The sequence below is a fragment of the Struthio camelus genome, chromosome W (assembly GCF_040807025.1).
Source record: "Struthio camelus isolate bStrCam1 chromosome W, bStrCam1.hap1, whole genome shotgun sequence".
NCBI classification, from domain to species: domain Eukaryota; kingdom Metazoa; phylum Chordata; class Aves; order Struthioniformes; family Struthionidae; genus Struthio; species Struthio camelus.
In genome coordinates this window covers 47789425-47809545 of record NC_090981.1, presented here as the reverse complement: position 1 = coordinate 47809545, position 20121 = coordinate 47789425, and the positions used below count along the sequence as shown (strand labels likewise).

General features: G+C 36.5%; 1 protein-coding gene across 1 annotated transcript in view; it reads right to left on the bottom strand.

The window, feature by feature from the left end:
- The window catches only part of LOC138064333 (3',5'-cyclic-AMP phosphodiesterase 4D-like), a 182368-nt gene that overhangs the window by 79778 nt on the left and 82469 nt on the right, over window positions 1-20121 (bottom strand). Inside the window, exon 2 of the mRNA XM_068926377.1 lies at window positions 13739-13867. Within this exon, the coding sequence (XP_068782478.1) occupies window positions 13739-13867 (129 nt within the window). The remainder of the gene's footprint in view (window positions 1-13738; window positions 13868-20121) is intronic.

The following is a 20121-nucleotide window of genomic DNA, read 5'->3' as shown; positions in this document are numbered from 1 at the left end:
GTCAATCTGCAACCTATTAAGAGACTGTAATTAGTTTTCTCTTCTGTTTTTTGCAGTTGATAAGCCTCCAATTTATAGCAGAAATACTTGTTACTAAGTGTCTTAAGTGCCTAACTTTACATTTCAAGCTATGAAATTTCATCCCATTTCAGCTAGCCTAAAAGGCCACTAACATCATCTTGGAAGACAGTCTTAACCTTCTTTCTATTGATGACATTCCACAATTGAAATAAATCAGGTCAACTGAACTGCAAAGGAAATCTTTGGGTAACCTCTCATCAACCTCCCACAAGAACCTGCTGCCTCCCTTTTGGCAAGTCTTTATCCAACTTGCAATTCTTAAACTGATCACTGTCTTCACCCCAACAAATCATCTTTTATGGGGCATCATATCAAATGCTCCAGTAAAACATAAATAGATTAAATCTACTACATTTATTTATTAAAAAATTGCAAAGCTGTGATACATTTTAATCTTATTTTCTTTTTAACTTCATATTTTTCTCCTTCAAAACATGTTCAGTGAACTATCAGACACAATACTGCCCTCACCCTATATGATATATGTTTATGTATTATATATATGTTTCTTAATAAAAGGAGGAAGGAGGAAACCTGAAATGTCTTTCATTGAATGTCACAACAAAAACGGGAGCTTTTTCTTCCACTTTGAAAGTTTACACTAACTAAATAATGAAATAAAGAAAAAGAAAACACAGCTAAATGTCATCAGGTTTCATCTGCATGACATTTGAAGTGCCCTCCTGCATCAATACAAGGCCTCTCTTAATTTTCAAACTGCATTATCTGCCACCTTTAACAAAAATTGGTCAAGCATGGATAGTTACAGCATGTGCTGAATTTGTCAGTGACATCTCAACAATTTATCCTAAGACCAGCAAACGCAGGGCACACAAGACCTGCTCCAAAAATAAATTCCCAAATAACTTTCACACTTTTTTCCTTGCTTTTAATATTCAAAATCTGAAAAATGAAGAACTCACTGTGAGGAGGATAGAACTGGGGTGGGTCACAGCATTACAATATCATTGTAGATATTTTTCTATTTTGAATAACAAAATGAAGTGAGACCTGAACATACAGGATCACAGAAGCCCATTCTGTGCACATTTAAACTCTGTATCCCTTTGTTCCAATTGTGATTGTTTTAGTTTGGGGCGGGGAGGAATTATCTGAATTCAAACAACATTGTAATGCCAAAAGATAAACCATGCCATCTAAAATGATGGAATTACTTCAAACACTAGACAACCTGTCACCATTTTCCATTCTTCACTATGCCACAAGCCTCAATGTTCAATGATCCTTGTACGACCAAAAAAGTATTATATTTAATAAATATCAGCTTCTCTGGCTGCTATCATGAAATTGCAACAACAGTATGAAAAAGACTTTTTAGCCCTAGGTATACATACACAGCAGTCAAGTCTGCTGTCAAACTTCAAAAGTAGCCACACTTGTGTCCACTTATAAAAGTCTCTGCAGCTCTTAAAAGACAAATTTGTGCTTGAGCTCTGAGTCTCCCGGAGCACTGAATGAGCACACAGGAGAAGACTTCTGGCAGTACACACAGTGCTGTATAGATGTAAGATGTGGCTATGACTCAATGCCTGGGCAGGAACATCATCTAATCCTGCTGTGTTCACCTGAGAGTCAGGCAATTAACTTGCTAACATGCAATTTCTCATAGTCAATAAATAAAAGTGCTTGCAAATATCATCATTTCACATCCATCGAACCTATGCCTTACAATGATGTTGCAAATTTATTTTTTTAGGGATTTATTTTAAAGCTTTTTTAAAAAAAATCAATTTACTTTAGAGAGACGAGAGGGAAAAGATGGCTTGTTAGCCATTTAAATGGATTTAAGACACAATAATGTGAAAGATTTGGATACAAATTTGTAGTGAGATATTGCAGAGCTCAAGATACATTGTTTATTGCTGCTAATGTAACCATTGCCTACCTTAACAAAACTGTTATGTACTGTGAAACTACCACTATATAAATTTGGTTCCATAACTAAAACTACTGTCATTTTTTCCAGATTTCAGACTTTACCAATAATATGTAAACTTCCAGAAGTAAAACTCTTACAAAATGTCATATAACCATTGATGACACAGCTAACGTTGAGGCTAGGTTCTGCAAAAACACCACACGGCAAGAGGCAAAGTTCCACTATTTTATACCAGCAAAAGGAATGTCAGAAGACAGCCTAAACCCCAAATGTTCCCTGGCTTATAAAGTTTATATTATTATTATTAAAATTTTGTTGTTTTAGTATAATCAACCTTTTTTGTAGTTTATTTTATACTTATGTTCCAACAGGTAATCCCAACCTTAAAGGTGTTTTCCTCTAAGAGGAAACTAAAGGTGACCTTTTCCCCCCTCGCCTCTTGTTCTTATCAAATGCTATATTAAGCCATGTATCTTACCTTGTCTGCTTTTACTGAAGAGAAACCTTCCTAGATTCTGTCTGGCACTCTGAAAAACTTGCACTTCTTAGTTTCTCACACATGAAGGAAACAGTTAGAAATTCAGTTCGTAGTTTAAGAGTCTTTATTCTTCCATGCACCCATTTACTGACCCAGACAAATTAAACTCTTTCCTACACAGTCACCTTGTGTGACATCTCTGGCTATCTACCAAAGAATACTAATCTTCAAATACATCTGCTACTGCTAATGTCCAGTCCATAACTTATGAGTGCCTCACAGCCCCTAATGAAAGGATGGTTGCAATGTTATTTCTATGTTGCCTTGGTGATACCATGATTTTACTTTTGTTTCTATAGCACCCAGAAAGGAATTCTTACATCAGAAGTAGATTTGGCTTTTTAGTAATACTGGAGTTTTGTGAGAACAACTGCTAAATAGGAAAGAATACAAAAACGTCATTTTGATGAGATTTATGTAAGTGAGTTTTTACTAGCTATTCCTCTCAGCTGTAACACCCAAAGTCTTCCCTGCCGCCTCCCATCCCCTCTCCCCCCCTCCAGGCTTCCTGCCATGGGTCATTTCCTCTCTGAAAACACTATTGTAATGTGAATGCTCATTTTACAGCTCCAGAAAGGGGGGGGGGGGGGGGGGGGGGGAGGAGGAGGCAGAAGGAAAAAAGGAAAAAAGGGAAAAGGAAAAAGGAAAAAAAAGGGAGAAAACAGAAGGAAATAGGGCTAATGCTTGAAGTAGTTGTCCATATCCTTGACACACACCCTGGGGCATGCACCAATGTGGGTGTGCTAAGCAAATTGCTGTTCACTCTAGGAAACTGAGTTGCTACACCAGTATTTTTACCTTATTTATTTTCTTTTCCTGTTCATGGAAGTAAGAAGAGAATATTTAGCAAGAACCCACTGAAAGAGCTTTAGCAGTATCTGTAGCTTTTTTTTATCTCCTTGAGGCTTTTCAGCCTGAAGAAGATGCAAAGATTATGATGGTCAATCTCCTTGTGATGACAGATAAAAGATCAATTGTGTCAGTTTCATTTTTGGTCTATCAACTGTCTTCAAAATACTGACAGAGTGGTTTTAACAAGTCTGCAGTCCCTGGCTAAAGAGAGAGCACTGTGCTTGCGTAGCTCTTTTCAAAGAGCCCAAAAGGCATCGCATAATAATTTCTCAAATTTTACAACGGTTCTCCTCTTCTAATATCAATGCATGTGTAAGGCTGGTAAGGGAAAAGATAAGATCACACTGCATTACCATCAGCTTGGAGACGGCTATCTGTTCCACATTTCCACGTTAGTAGATCTAGACTGTGCAGCTATTAAGGCTTCTGTGGCTGAGACTGCACTTTACTGAAAGCATGCAGAAGCTCATTTTACGTAGACCAGTGGTTAAAACAGCAAAACAACCAAAGGTAAGTATGGAAGGGAGACCATCCTCTTTGCATCACTTATACCCTCTCTATGCAAGTAGGCTGGACAACCTATTGTGTGTCTTCTGTTTACTACACCCAGGGAGCAACAAGTAGGCAAATTATATTTTTGCCCATTTGGGATGAAAATTTTGTGTTTCTCAAGCTTCAGTCATTCCCAGCACAGACTCCAGTGAAAAGCTGCATAGGGGTTTCTAAGGCCACTTACAACATACCTTCTTATGTCAGCAAGTGGTCCTTTTCTCTTCTATAAAACACAAGGAAACCTTATTGGACCCATGGCAAAAGCCGTAACATCATTTCTACGCATATTTTAACCTTTGGTCTGCCAAAGCCTGAGGCCTTTCTTTTGCCAGACCTTCAAGACATACTGCAAAGCCTACAGATACTTTCCTGAGAGAGTGGTTTTGTTACAAGGAAGAGAATAACATTCAGCTCTGTGAATGGACTTTTTTAGTACTGTTGACCATAGGATATTTACCTTATTGCACTATTAATTTTGTAATGCTTTTTTTCCCTAGAGATACTGTGATAGGTGAACTGCATAAACCAAAAGAATAAATATGATTCATCACAGCTAGTCCTCAATGCACTTAGAGCTGAAATCACATTCTCTTGTCCAAACCCACTACTTTTACTGTGGTTTGAGTATTTAATTTCTGTTCATTGATTTGGCCTTAAAACAGTACACTGGACATACATTTTTTTTGAAGAACTTCACATTTATAATTTAGAGGAATTTCTCATGGAGAAAGCCAACCAGAGGAGAGGCTAAAGTAGAGCAACATACAAAAACTGAATAGGGGAGGGAGTCGACATGCAGTGAGAAATGGAATAGCAGCATATGGTTAAGCAAAGGGAAAATGAACAAGGACCTAGTATTAGTGAATAATATGGAAAAAAAAAAAGACATGATTAGGAAAAAAATGATCAGATAAATTTATTCTAATTTGCATCCCATTTTGTCTTGACTATCCTGCTGACTGATAAAGTCCACTAGGCAGCAACTCAGCAACCAACACTATGGTCAGCACAAGCTAGTTAATTAGTATATATTTAATTCTAATTAGATTTTCTAGGAAAAAAACTACTTTTAACTAAGTTTCTCCTTCCCTCTTCCATACACACACACTTTTTTTACAAACGTAAAACCCTATAGCTGAAGAAAACGTGCACAGATTTAAAACATATCCACTCTTGTTTTGGGTCTTGTAATGTGAACAATCACAAAATACGGCATTTTGCTTTCTTGAGGAATTAGGCAAGTTGCACATTATTCACTGTGCGATACTCTTGAGCTTGATGAGCTTGCCATTACAGTACATAAGCTTCAGAGGTTTCAGTCTCCATCTCTGCTGCTGACAATGCATCCAAGAGCATAGTATTGTATATTGTTTAATGTAATAAAACAGAAATGAATGAAACTGTAGAGAGTGATGCCTGCAGGAAATCAGAAAAGGCAGGCATTTCACATCTTCAAAGCATCTGTTGCAAGGGCAGTAGATAATTGTTGAGAATTCCCGTGTTCCTAGCTATTAAAAAGGTGCAAGGTACCAGTGACTAACCAGATTCAATACACAGAACAACTGAAAACATTACTGCAATATAATTATGTTAATTTCTGTTCATGCACAGAAGGATCTCAGAGTAGTGACTTTTAGTTCAGTAGATCACATCTGTTGTCTGTTATTTTAACTACTTTAATTAAATCTTTGTACCAGAGTGCAAATGAAGAGTAAAAAGCAATCATGAAAATAGCAGATGCTCGTAAAATAGCAAAAGTTCTGATCAGGCTTCTGATCCAGCACCTGATTAAGAAGACATGAATGACTAGCTGAGACTGCATTGCTGCTCGAGGTACTGAACAACCAAAGAAACCACTGGACAGTTTGGAAAATATGAACAAGCACATTCAATAGAAGTAAAGTCTTGATAACAGGTGCTATAAGTATGTTCAGCAGTTGTCAAAGTGTTCTACTTATTTTCTACATGTTCCTATTTGCTAGCAATCTAGTTATTTTAAGAGGTATATAGGAACTTTTGGTTCTATCTGTAGGAAACACAAGAAGGAAACACAAGACAGTTATTTCTATATAATTTTACTACCTCAGATTTTTCATCTGAGGAAGTAATCCCAAAAGGCACAGGATGCAAGACACAGAGGTCTGTAAAAGTGACTATATGCACGAGTAACCGGTATGATTGTTGTATCCCCTTTATGCCAGCTTAGTTTTGCTTAAAGGTAAGTACAGTACAATTTGAGACTATAAGGAAGAGAAAACAAGATGAATAAAAGCTTAAGTCAGACAGTTTTACGATGCTTGCAGCTTGACAACTTATGACAAACAGTAGGGCCTCTCATTAGTGAGGACCCTGCCAACTCTCACCACAAGGTGGGTACTTGTTGGATATAAAAGTAATTTTCACCCTTGCAAGAGAGGATTTAAGATATTATCTTTTACCCCAAGGAGAAGGCAGTTTAAAGAAAATAGGTAAACATTCAGAATGTGGAAGGAAAGTAGCACATATTTCGGTGGTGGGGTGCTTTAAACACATTGTACACAAATTGAGTGAATTGCTGGATGGCACATAGAGTGAGATGCCAGTAGGGCCTGCAAAGAAACCCAGAGCCAGAGCCTGTGCCACCCTTTTGCTAGCCACCCCACCCCCAGCCCACACTCACTTCAAGGTCTTATTAGCAAACCATACGTTCTTTGTGAAATGTCATTTATGACTGCTTTATCTCATCTTGTTTCTTGTTGTAGCTTCTCTTTTTTGTCTCCTACATCAACAGGTTCCAGAGACAGACGGGTTGCCATTTCTGAAGAGAAAAACGCAGAAAAAGAGACAAGACCACAGACAGCCTATTTTGCTCTATCAAGAGATGATTAAGCAAGAGTATTTGAACTGGGAGGATTGCTTTATTTTGAAAACCATCTAGCAACACCCCCGAGACTTGAGCCTTTACTGTCTAGATTGTGCTGTTGAGCTGGTTTCTCATGAAGAGACTAACAACAGTTGAAAATTGCTTTCAAGAGGATATTTTTAAAGGAACTAAGAGATCTTTCGGCATTTTGTTGTCTGAAGCAAAGCAGCCTCTGAAAAGCCCAGAAGTAGATGCTTGTAGACAAAAAATAATTTGATTATTTTTTTCTTAACTATCCATGTGTAAAGTGTTCCCCTCCCATTCTAATGCATTTGCTCTTATGTTGTCACTCAGAGACTATTGTTACTTAGCAATGTCTAGATCTCAGCATGTATCATGTAATATAGAAATAGACTCCTGATGGGAAATCAATGATATGCAATGTTCTGCACCAGCAAGAGACTGAAGTTGGCTATTCAAGGACATTATTTATAAAGCATATGCAGTGACAAGAATACAGACAACAAGAGTGTGATAACTTTGATCTCTTGTCGTTTCAGCTATCAATCTATTTTTTCCTTTCCTATCACTTTTCTCTGTACTCCATTTAAGTGTACACTCTTTGAGGTAAGTATACTCTCTTAAAACCACAAAGCGGGAGCCTCAGGTTCATTTAATTTTATCCTTGTAGTAAATGATTACAAAGGTGAGACAAGAGTTCCCTCAAAGAGCAAATGCAAGAGGGCTGGAGCTGGTTGCTGAGAAGAATTGTTTTGTCCAGTTCATGTAAGGAGGCAGTAAAACACGAAAGTGGGTATAATTCTGATATGAAGGGTTGAGGTTCCCTCAGCCCTTCCTAGGAAACAGAGCCTAAGCAATCCATTGAGAATCTCAAAGATGGGCTGAATTCCAGCACATGGTGAAAAGGTTCAGAAGTATGAAAGTATTCCACATCGTTAAAAGAGACAGAGCCTCGTGTGCAGCTGATAATTCTTGGGGAGAGAAAGAACAGGAACAGAGGACACCTCTGATGGAAATACGCAAGAATTCCAAAGAGAAAAGACTCAACTACGCTTCAAAGGTTTGCTACTGTAGCTGAGCTGTCAAGCTCTCCTTCAGACCCGCTCAGACCAACAATGGAAAATTTTTGGTGGTATAATTTAGACTAAATATTATTAGCCTACAGTTTTTTTTTTTAATCTGCATAACTGTGGGTGACATCTGAGTTATAGTTTAGGATTGCTACTTCAGTTTGCACAGAGGTGGGAGTGTTTTCATGTTCTAAAACAGCATAGTTATGAGAGGCAAACTTTTAAGTATTGTCCAAATCTGAGATAAGGAAGGAAGAAGACTTGCTTCAAAAGCTGGAACTAACAGTTAAGAAGGTAGGCTGGAGCTGAACCAGAAGATGAGTCACGAAAAAGAGAGAATGATGACAAAAGTATGTGTATTAATGTCACAAATATCAGAAGCAGAAGGAAGAAAAGCATGGAGAACAGATTTTGAGATCTGATCAGAACGGGATGGCTGCAAACATTAGTAGGAACATCCATAAAAGATTTGAGAGGGTGGAAGACAGAAAGGAAGAAATCCAGAACGAGTGGGAGGAAAGAAGCTCATTTGCAATTGCTTTGTCAGAAATACATTAGAATATTCCTGCTATAACTCCATCTCCAGAGTGCAAAAGGAATTTCAATGTACGCATGTCAATGCATCCAAAATTACTCAATATTATCAACAGTAATTGACTATTGAAGGAATTTATTTATTAGGGGTCAAATCCAGCTATTCTTTCTCAGACAGCATTCTCACTGTGGGCATAAGTTACTAGCCCAAACAGAGAGAATGTGTCAGAAAATATGTAGAAAGAGTTAACGGTGCTTCGGGCATTACTTTCTCTATGTTCAGGCATTTCCTATGCCACACCTGCTGTGTAAGCAAATTTTCTGCTTAAAACATCTATTCTGCCAGTCAGCCACAGTTCCTGATATTAAGAGGAAGGCAGCAGCACTGAATGGGCTTCAATTTGCCCCTTTGCAATGTCCCACCTTTGCCTTTTCTATCCCTTGTTTCCATTGCAAACACAGTATTACAGATGGGGGGGTGCAAGAAGGGAAAACATATGTAATGTGCCCATTTCCCTCTAAACATCCTTCTATCAGCTAACAAATTGACCTAACCATTGGCAATCACAGAAAAATCCATTTATTTGGAAGTAATGCAAATTTATTAGGAAAAGTGCTCCTGGAATACTGCAAGCTCTCTGCTGAACTTTTCCCATTTTTGTTGATGAATTGGTTACTTACAACTATTTCCTAAAGCCAAGATTGTTGTCTGACAGAACTGTACTGTGATAGGAGCAGGCCCAGGACTGAACTCATTTGCAGTTCCTCCACACTCTCTGTGGAGGAGGAATACATCACTCTACTCTTTTGCTGCAGAGTATCCTACCCTACTGCTGAATAGCTATTCTGGCTGGTGAGCAGAGGAGTAACAGGAAGATGTTCCTTCTCCCTGATCATTTGCTCATAGAGGGAATGACGGACAAAGATCCCCCGCTCTTGCCATCTCCATGAGTCATCATCTAAGCAGAAATAAGCACAGGAATAAAGGAAGTTTTTAACTTCCTCTTCACTCCCCCACACCCTAGCAAGGGTTATGACAATCTAGCCTTAAGTACTTAGAGGAAAACTTCTCAGTGAGTCAGTTGTTTGCAAATAGCTCTCTGTTTTCCTTTGCATTTCCTCTCTATGGGTGCTCCATGTACACCTTGCATTCGGACATGAGTTTTTCCCCCAACTTCTGCATGCAGCTAAGCTCTTAGCAACATTGCTGCAGGCTCTCTGCGTGTCCTTATGTGAGGTCCCACATCTTTTGAACCCATCAGTAGTTAAAACTTTGCTTTTAAAGTTTTGATACTTGAATGAGATAACCATTTATTTTGTCCACCTCCTACTACCATTCTGTAGTTTACCCAGAACTCAAATTCTAGCTGTTGAAAATACACCTTTTAAAAGTAATACCTTTCTGAATTCAAAATGGTCTCAGAGTTCTAGGCTTTTACAGGGATTCTCAAGGTAAAAGGTGGGCCGAGTGCTGCTGAGGCACACAGTAACCTTTATTCTTGACAATAGATCTAATTCTGTTCCACTCACTATTTTTTTTTAAGTCGTTGAAATTCTGCAGTTTAAGTAGGCCCAGTTGCTAAACATATCCCCCTTGTTGGTTCATTTTCTTGCAATATAGCTACTTTCCTATTTCACAAGAGTTGACTCACTTCTGACACAATGTTCCAAGATAAACGCCCACACGGTGTAACATTCAGACTTTATTCTTTCCTCCACATATACCGGCACTCTCATCAAATATCACCTGAAAGTAGAATCTTACTTCCTTCGGCTGAACCAAAATGCCTGAGTATATTCCCTTAGAAATCTAACTATTACAATACCATGCAAAAAAATTGCCGTTAAAAAATATTTACAACTAATGGTGCATTACTGATCAGTAAAGCTGTGTTAATTTACCTGAATACAGGCTGAAAGTTTGACTTTAAAATATTAACTAATAATCTATTTTAGAGTGCTTTTTGATAAAGAACAACCTCTGTTGAAATTCATAACACTGTCTGAATCCATATGTGCTGCAGAAATACATTGAGTTGTCCACCCAGTTATATAAAAAAAGAACCCCTTCCAAAACATAAATAAAGTTTAATCTTTTATTATAAAAATATTCAAAAAAGTTTGTTTCTATAGCTGATCAGTGCTAACTAAAGTCCCTATCCTATCACAGAAGTAACATTATAAGAAATCAAATCAGATAGGAGGAGTGTCGGAAAGAATAAGATCTAGCTGTATTTTCAGAAGTACCAGATGGTAAATCACAGAAGTCAAAGCAATAACACACCTAGATTATTCTGAACAGTTCAAGACATCAGCAAAATAGACATTTCAGGAATGGAGGAATTTATTTATGAGGAAATCATTTAAAGAAACAAAAAACTATCTAAAGAAATCAACTAAGAGAATAGATAAATAGTCTGCATACACAACATAAATGTAGACATTCTTACTGAATGCTGTGAGCGACAGTGAAAAAGGAGCTAAGTACTATATAAACCTATATCATAACACATGGTTAAATGCAACTCCATAGTCTACCAAGAGCAGAATGCATAACAATACTGTGCAAACCAGCCAAGGAGAGAGTAGAGAACTAGCAAGATTATATATGTTGTGTTGTCTCAGGACATGAAGTACAAGTAACGGAATAAAAATAAACTATCAGGAAATTTAAAAATAAATATTAGCAACATATTTTCAATGACAAGATCTCTTGCAAAAATTTTCTCTTACAGCATCAATCCTCCAACTTGCAGCAGCACTAGTCAGTACTATATCTATTGTATTGTCAGAAAAACTGGAAATGGTAATATTATCTTTTCTACCTGCAGTTTGTATTATTCCATAATGTTAAATGAAGCTTCAGCTGGTTCATGATGTGCATAGTTATTTCTCTATTTCATTAAAAAAACAGTGTTCACACACATCTGCAAGTTTGTCTTCCATATGGAATAATTATGTTCAGTGAAATTCTGAGACCAGTGAACCAAGACTTTGATTGTCATGCTGCTGAAATCCTAGAAACACAAAAAAATCTTTGAAAACTGTATGATAACAACGCAAGAAATAAAAGTCATGATCTTTATTCAAAATTTTTCAGGTTCAACAGTGACATTTTTCTTTATCCACTAGCAGGTCTTTAATAAAATGACTGATTTCAGACCATATATATAACTTCGATGATACAAGTTCAATCCAACAGACACAAAGGAACTGTGGAAGATGTGATGTGATCAGTATGTGACGTGAAATCTTTGGTTGTACTCAACAAATGTAAGGAGACATTTTTCCAGAGTCACTTCTGTTTAAACAGAATGTGCCTCTCCAATAGCAACTGTCAAGGAATTAATTCAACAGCATGCTACCACATTACTTACAATATTTCCATAAGGATGACATATTTTGTAATTAAAAAGAAACCGTTAGAAATGTTTCATATGCCTAATTTAAAGAAAAATAGCTGCAGGTGGTCATGATCAAGTTCACACAGCAGGAGGTACTAGAGTTCAATACTAATAAGAAATAACAAAGTTCATTTGGTAGGCTAAGAAATTTCTCTTCCAGGGTCTGCTTCAACATATTTATTGAACTGTTAGAAGTTCACATTTCACCAAATCTATACCAGGAAATTAGTACTAAAATGTGATCTTTTTTGAATTAATAAAGGTGAATAATTTTTCTCAAAAATCATTCAGTTAACTTAAACTGAAACAACGTTGGTCTTTCCACAAAACTTTGCCATATCAACTTGGATCAGCTAAAGTTAGAGTGTAATGCTTTACAGTTTATTTAAACTTTTTTGGACAGCTTCATACTTTACATGATTCCTCATCACATCAAAAACACTAATAGCCATTTTCACTAAGCACTCTGAATAACCACCTTCAGATGATTGAGCCATATCAGGCTGTTTATTTCATCCATGCAAACACTGGTACCATGAGGAATTTACCCTACTTCTGTCACTTTCCTCCACGAACATACTTTTGTATGTTAGTTGCACATATGGCCAAATTACAGGAAGAAAAAGATATCTACAAAGAAAGATTAAAAATAATAATAATAATCTTAAAAATAAGCCAAAAGAACAACTACTCTCAATAGCAAGGAGTTCAAGCAAATACAGTCTGTCAGATTCAGAAAGCTCCACATCAAGCCTCATCAGGTGTCTGCATTACTTTCCCACAGCTGTGAGAATATGGAAGTATTTGAGCAACTCTGGATAAAGTCAACTAAGCTCATCCTTTTGGTTCACGAACTAAGTCCACTGGATGCAGAAGTAATGGCAGCAAAGGGGAGAAAAAAGCAGACACACCAGGCATCAGTGGCAACAAACTGAAACAGCAGTTCGAAAGCAGTTCGAATGTCATTACAGTGCAAGGCAGCAGGGACTTACAGGAGAACTGAAAATCTGGATCCAGAGCGATCTGGAATACTTTTCAAGTGAACTTTCTCTATCTACAAGCAGGGAGCCCTCAGAAAACAGAAAACTAGATCCGTATCTTCTGTGTCTGTAGATGCAGCATCTGACACACAAGAACTTTTCCTTCCCGTTGCCGTTTATCAAAGCATTTGAATAAAACGTCCTTAGCTATTAGGAGAAGGGGCATATTCAAAACATATTAAACATAGCAATCACATGTTAGGAAGGAACATTCAGTTCTTGCCTCTGCCTGTAGGGCAGAGTCATCAGTATATACACTACAATGCGTTACTGTTGTTCCATGAGAGTCTGGAAAACAGAAAAGGCTAAAGCAGCATCCACATGTCTCTATTTCAGGAGTACTCTTGCATATTGGGAGAGAGATATACATGGGACAAGAATACCACAAAGACCCGTAAACAAACAAAATTAAGCTTCATCCCAACACATACATATATATTATTAGTATATTCTCTCATTGCTCACCTGGAGCATTTTGCAGTTAACATTTCTACAAGGCACTATCAACTCCAATAGAGTTCTTGATAACTACATCAGTGCAGGGCTATGTATTTATGACTGACTGTATTATAAGATTATATATAAGCTTATACTTCAATGACTGCTGAAGAAAATTCTCACTTTTAATAACACTGCATAAAATGCACTCACAAAAATGCATGTCCCAATTTCAAAACTCACTCAAAACAACTTAATATTCAATAATCTTATCTCTTTATGTGCACGTCGCATACATATTTATTAAGGATGCAGATATAAGAACAGGTGAAAGCTAATAAAGATCTTACTGTAGTTGCTTTCCTACTTGGGAAATGGTATGTGAAAGGCTAACATAAGACATACGAGATCTGGAAAAATACTAATAACACAAATAAAAGCAAGGAAAATAAAACTTTCTACTTACACTTTTACTCCTGCCATGAAGATTACAGGTATTCCTGTTCATGATGACTCTGTCAGGAAATTTGAAGTGTTCTGCAAGTTTCAGAGTAGATGTGTTATGCTCCTGACCATTCAAATAGCAGCTGGTACACTGAAAAAAAATTAATTTATTCAGTTATCATCAGGGTCTTTGCCTGTTGCACAACATCCAGGTACAAGCTGCTGCTTTACAGTACATGAAAGCTGCAAACATTCATAAAACAGATCAGAGCACATGTTTAATGTACCACTACACCATATAATACATACAGTTACACTGAATCATACAGCCCATAAAATAAGCACATCAATGAATAGCGGCTCCTTTCCAGTCACTAACGAATGCATGCCAAACCAAAAAATTACAGAAAATTGCAGATGTTTGAGGCAGAGCTTTTTGCCATAGAAATTTAACTAGATATTGGCAATAGTTTTAAATAATGAAATAGACCTTATTCCATATTTTTAGCCAGTTTCTTGGTCTGATCTGAGACGTATGTGTTAACTTGTATACAATTCAGACCAGCAGACATAGGCTAAATCTAGGGAAAGAAAGTCAGCTAGAGTAATTTTCAAATCTAGGTGCCTAAGGATGCTTAAACCAGCAGTTGGGTACTTTTATATAGGTGTCAGAGTTTGACAAATTGGCCTTTGTATTATAATAATAACTAAGCATAAGCCCTAGCTGCTGATAATGACACAGCACAGCAGCTTTGAAAAGCAGCATTCATCAGCCTCTGGGTAAAGTGCATAGCAGTCATCATGGAAGAGCAGAGTTAAAGGGAAATTCGTATGGCTCCAGGATGAGGCAGCTGAAAGCTTTATATTCTTGTGGGCTAAGTACACCTCTGCAGACATTTTTCTCCTTAGTTCTGTCAGTCAAGATGAGATAAAGTGCAATTTCTGACCAATAGAGCTTTTCTAGCAAAAGCTCCTAACGTAGACTCAATCATACCACCAGAATTATAGATATGGCTTCTTCCCTCATGGGCAGCCACATCACTGATACAAGTTGTGTGGGTGCAAGAAATATTTTGCTAGGTTAGGCTTCATCCACACTAGCACAGTTTTGCTCTCATAACACTGTTCTGAAATGACTAAGATCTTTGTGAGATCCTTTGAAGCATCTAATTTGAAAGCCCACTTTAGCAACATCAGAAAATTAGCCATTAAGTGTCAGCACAATACTAAGAGTGAAATATATGCATGCGAATATGCACACACATGCACAGGTGTATTTCCTCCCTCCATACACAGAACACCATGACTTGTGACAGATCTAAAAGTTGGGCTTTCCTTCCCAAGAAACCTCCTCATCTCAACACATGATCAAGCCGCCAACACACTACCCAGTATTTTGATTTATTTTCTAAAACTCTGCCACTACCTTCAGATAAATAATAAATATGTCTTGATTATTTATGTATTCAATTATTTATAGGCTGCATCTGGTAACAGAGAAATAAAGCCAACTGTTGAAGAAATAGTTAAGATTTTTCATATTTAGGTGAGATCATATATGCACACACATACACCACTGCTGTGCCTTGACAGATTTAAAACAACAAAATATTTGGGATTTAATTTCCAATTAATGATATTGATCCACTGAAAGAAGCAAAAAGCAATATGTGCATTGCTTATGCACATAGGTGATAGAGTCTTTATGGGAAAAACCACAAGAATCACATCAGTAAATCTGGGAGCACACAGGAGGTGATTAAGAGACCGCACAGAAAAAACAAGATCTTAATCTATTTGTGGGGTATTGTTATAGGCTTCTCTTAAGAGAATTCACATTCTCAGAATATTTTATCCTCTCAGACATTATTGATATATGTGTATATATAAAATATTCACAAAAGCCATACCTATGTATGTTTTGAGGAAAAAAAAAGAAAAGAATTTTTTATTGATAAATCTTTTATTTGCAATCTCTACTTACAAAGCAGTACCCACAAAAGAGTTTCTTAACATTATTTTTTCTACTTTGCATAGCTACAGGACAAAATGGACATAAAATTAAACAAACTGCTACTTAATCCATTCCAGCAAATGTTCAAAATACACTCTAGAGAAAAATATAGTTAAACAATTAAGCAAGTAAATACATTCAAGCAAAATTCACACAAGCTGCATAAAATATCTAGGACCACGTATGGAGGAAGATACTAGTTTATGGCTCTGACAAAGGAAAGCAGGAGTAACATATTAAATGAGGTCAATTATGTCTTTCACATGTTAAGAGAGTTTGTCTTGAACACATTCAGCTGTGTTTATGCAAATATCCCTAATGTACAAATCCAAACCACAGCCAGAAAGCAGAATAGCAGACCTTTTAAAATCACTGAATATAAAAGAAAGAACAAAGGATATTCCGTGCTTAGGATGAAGTTTGAATGGGGAAACTCTTGGCCCAACGCACATTTCATGGAAGAGACTGGTGAACGTTCCCTGATAACTTTTTCCATGGACGTAATACCTAGAATCACCACGTGCCACCACAGGAAAACACCTCTTAGAAGAAGGATCTCATTCAGGTATTCTAGAGCAGTGTCCAGCAGCCAGACTGGTGCAGTTTAATACAACAGGGACATGAGCCATACAGATAGACCATACCATACTTTAAAGCTTCCCAAATTTTTATTCAAGGTACTATGAACTGCACTCCTGGTGAAGATGAGAGTTCTCCTTATCTGTTGAAACTACAGAGCTGATTTCATAATCACACGTAAAACATAGTGTCACCTCTAGAGATGTTGCTCTCTGTGATCCTCCTTTCCTCTTGACAGGAGGATACTTTAATGAGGAACTTCAGGAAACAAGAACAGCAGCAATATCTCATGCTACAGTATAGGACTTCAAATGTTTGCATTAGTATTCTCAAACAAATTCTGTGTTTTCTTAGAGCAAATTCTATGTCTGAATATCACACAATGCATAATGTATGCAGATAACCACAGGCCAGTTTAAAAGTCTCATTTTCAACACTGTAATTTTACATGAAAAAATAACTAATTGCAAAATTTTTCCTAGCTATCACCTTCTCTCCATCCTCCAATTCAAAAAAAAAAAATAAAAAAACTAGGGAAAAAAATAGCTTCATATAATTGAATTTGTGGAAACATATAAAGAGAAAAAGAAGATAAGATGCCAGTAAGGCAAAACCACAAACCAATGCACTTATGTGTTTAAATTTCAGGCATAAAAATACTTTTTAGATACATCAGTCTACCTGAGGATCTTTTCAAATGGCAGTCATTACTTAGGTTAAAGACCAATTTTTCAACATTGAATCTCAAATCTTAAGAATTTTGAGATTTGCCCCTCAAGGATTATACTGAAGTGCAAATATGATCAAAATACTAGCAAAACAAATAGAAAACATTAGCAAAACAAATAGTGCAAACAAAAGCTATTCATAGTGGACTAGGACGATCTCTATAATTTTATTTCACCATCTTAGTTATTAAGCCTTAATAATTACTTTTAAAATAGAAACTGTCAAACACAGAACATCAAAGAAAGAACAAAGCTAGTGACTTTAACCTGAGGCTTTTTCGGAGTCTAAATAACAAACCTGAGCATTTAATGCATTTGCACCTCCAGTTCATCCAATCAGCAGACACATGTCTTTACACACACTACTATTTAGCCTATAAAGAATAAAAGTAAATTTAAATGCACACGCTTCTACTGAGTTATCTCAGTTACAATATATTTTTATTTTACTGAACAGCTTCTGGCATGAGATGACAAAATAAAAACAATTTCCCTTTTGCATGCTGTTTCTAAGTGTATGTTTTGCCTACTCTTTCAAGATATCCGAATGCAGGGGGAAGGCATTGAGCAAACAGCATATTCACACAAAGAAGCACACTAACATTTACTTCAGGAAATTATAAGAAATTAGGAAAAAAAAAAAAACAACAGAGAAGTATTCAAAGAGGAAAAATGAAAAACAACCAGAAATGTAGCTGGATTGCTGGAGCAGACTCCACAGTGAAGATATCTGTATGTACATCTCTTCATAGTGGGAGTATGTTTTCTTTAAAAAGAGCACTGCAGCATAATTCCTGGAGCACAGTTTGATGAACTCACACTCTTTTTGTTTGCCAAGTAGCCTTAGATTCCTTTCATTTTATTTATTACTCAAAAACTTTCACAAAAAGTTGTACTTGCATACATTGAACTGGCCAGGAATCTTTTACTTTTTTCAATATTTATGACTCAGCCATGGACTATCTCAAGTATTTACTGTTAGTGTATAACTGCTGCCTATCTAGATAATGAACAAACAGTAACTTAAGTGCAAGATGCTCTATTCTGGGGGGAGTCAGTAATCTGCATGGATACATGCTAGACTGACCAATACTTAACGTTACTTAAGTTCCTTCCCTTAGGTACTCATCCAAAACCTGAGCATAGGGATTTCAGCATGCAGAGTCAGACTGCCCTTCTGAAGTGATTTTGGTGAGCAGACTACAAGCAGCTAGAAAGATTATGGTACTTTTCAATCATTTCTTTTTTAGAAACCCAATTCCAGAGGCAACTGTGTCTGTATCAGAACTGTGTTTAATAAATTATAGCTCTAGGCTTAAGTTTTTTCTCCTGATTACAAACATAAAAGTTAGTTTATCGTATAGAAACATTCATCATTTAGAAAGATTTTAAACAACCATTTTGGTGGCCAGTCACTGCCTAAAATCTTTCTGCCCAAGGTGTAACAAGGACTTAAGATATGTCTTACTCCCTGTTGCCACCCAACATCTGTACTCATGAGTGACATGGAGAACTCATACGGTTCATCTCTGACATATCTCTAATTTCGGAGCAGTTTGGGGCTGATAAGGCAGCCAAAATTCTTTCAGTCAAAAAGACAGAAAAACAAACACATCATCACAGGGGATTAGAGATCTACTGAATTATCTGCCTCGCTCATCTGCCTTAAGAGACCTGACATCGCTCTCAAAAGGTTTGCTGTTTACAGATTTTAATCTCAAAGACAAGCAAAGCACAGTCCCTCTGCAATAACTGAGAATAAGAAACCAGTAGGCCTGAGCTGCTCTCTGCAGTGTATATGACTCATTCAATGACCAGGACTGATTCTGGAACACTTTAACGTCGGTTTGTTTAATTTCAGTTGAAGATGCTGTTTAGAGACATTGCTCTTTTCCAGCACAGCAAGAGCATAAAAAAAAAAAAAAAAGCTGAAACAAAAGAGCAAAGGCACTCCAATGAATCCATTAAGCCACGTGGATAACATTTTCAAGAGCAACAGACTGTGAATGATCTAGACAACTGGAACAGACTTGCTAGAGAAACCCAGGAGCATGTGGAGGATAGAGGTTCCAAAATATGAACGCATTTAAGTCCACCTTCTTCAGGCCACATATTAAGTTTTTATTCATCCTTTCTATGCTTAGCATGAGAATGTATTTCTACATATATAGTTTTCTCTAGTTATTACAACTGAGAAAATAAATTAGCCAATATGGAAAAATTGTGACCAAGATATGAGAAATCTACATGTAACAGAATTATGCAAATATATACTTCAATATTCAAGACCAAATGTGCTCCTATTACCACTTTGCTGGCCGTTTCCTTTATTGTTAGGAAAAATCTAACCCACAAATCTGTCAAAGTTGCCTAGCTAGACTAGCTTTTTACATCCATTCATTGAATATCACACATTTTCTATATAATCTGATTCACATTGTAGGTATTTTTCATAAGCATATATTTCTTCAGCAAGGATTTACAGCAATTTGAAGAAGGAAAGTGCAAGTTAATGTCTAAAACAAATTCTATTGTTCTAAAGAAAATTAATATCTAGAAACTAATATTGACAGTTGAATGACACTACCAAAATCTCAAGTATTTTAATTATTTTAGAGAGGAGGAACTTTTACAAAGTAAAATAATATCAAATAGAATGTATATAGTATCTTTATTTACATGCTTATGTGCCATAAAAAACATAATTAGTGTGAATATTCCACACTTTACATTTGGCAAAAGGCAGAGCAAGCAACAGCATGAATATAGTATCAAATGGTTAAAAAAAATTCCTTACTACATCAAATGGTTATGAAACTTGTCTGTATTATAAAGGTGAAGAAAAGCTTATTTCTTCTTCCCTTACATCCTCTAAAGTATAAAAACATTATTGCAAAAGACAATGTTTCAGAACTCTCAGGGAATTCTCTGGAGAAATATATTATATACAACATTAACATATTTGAAGACTTCATAAAAATACCATTTAAACACGGCAAATAGACCCAACTCCTTCACAACTGTTTTGTATTTTAGTGCTTTCTTGGAATTTCCTGTTACTGCAATAACCTCTTCTGTTAGCAT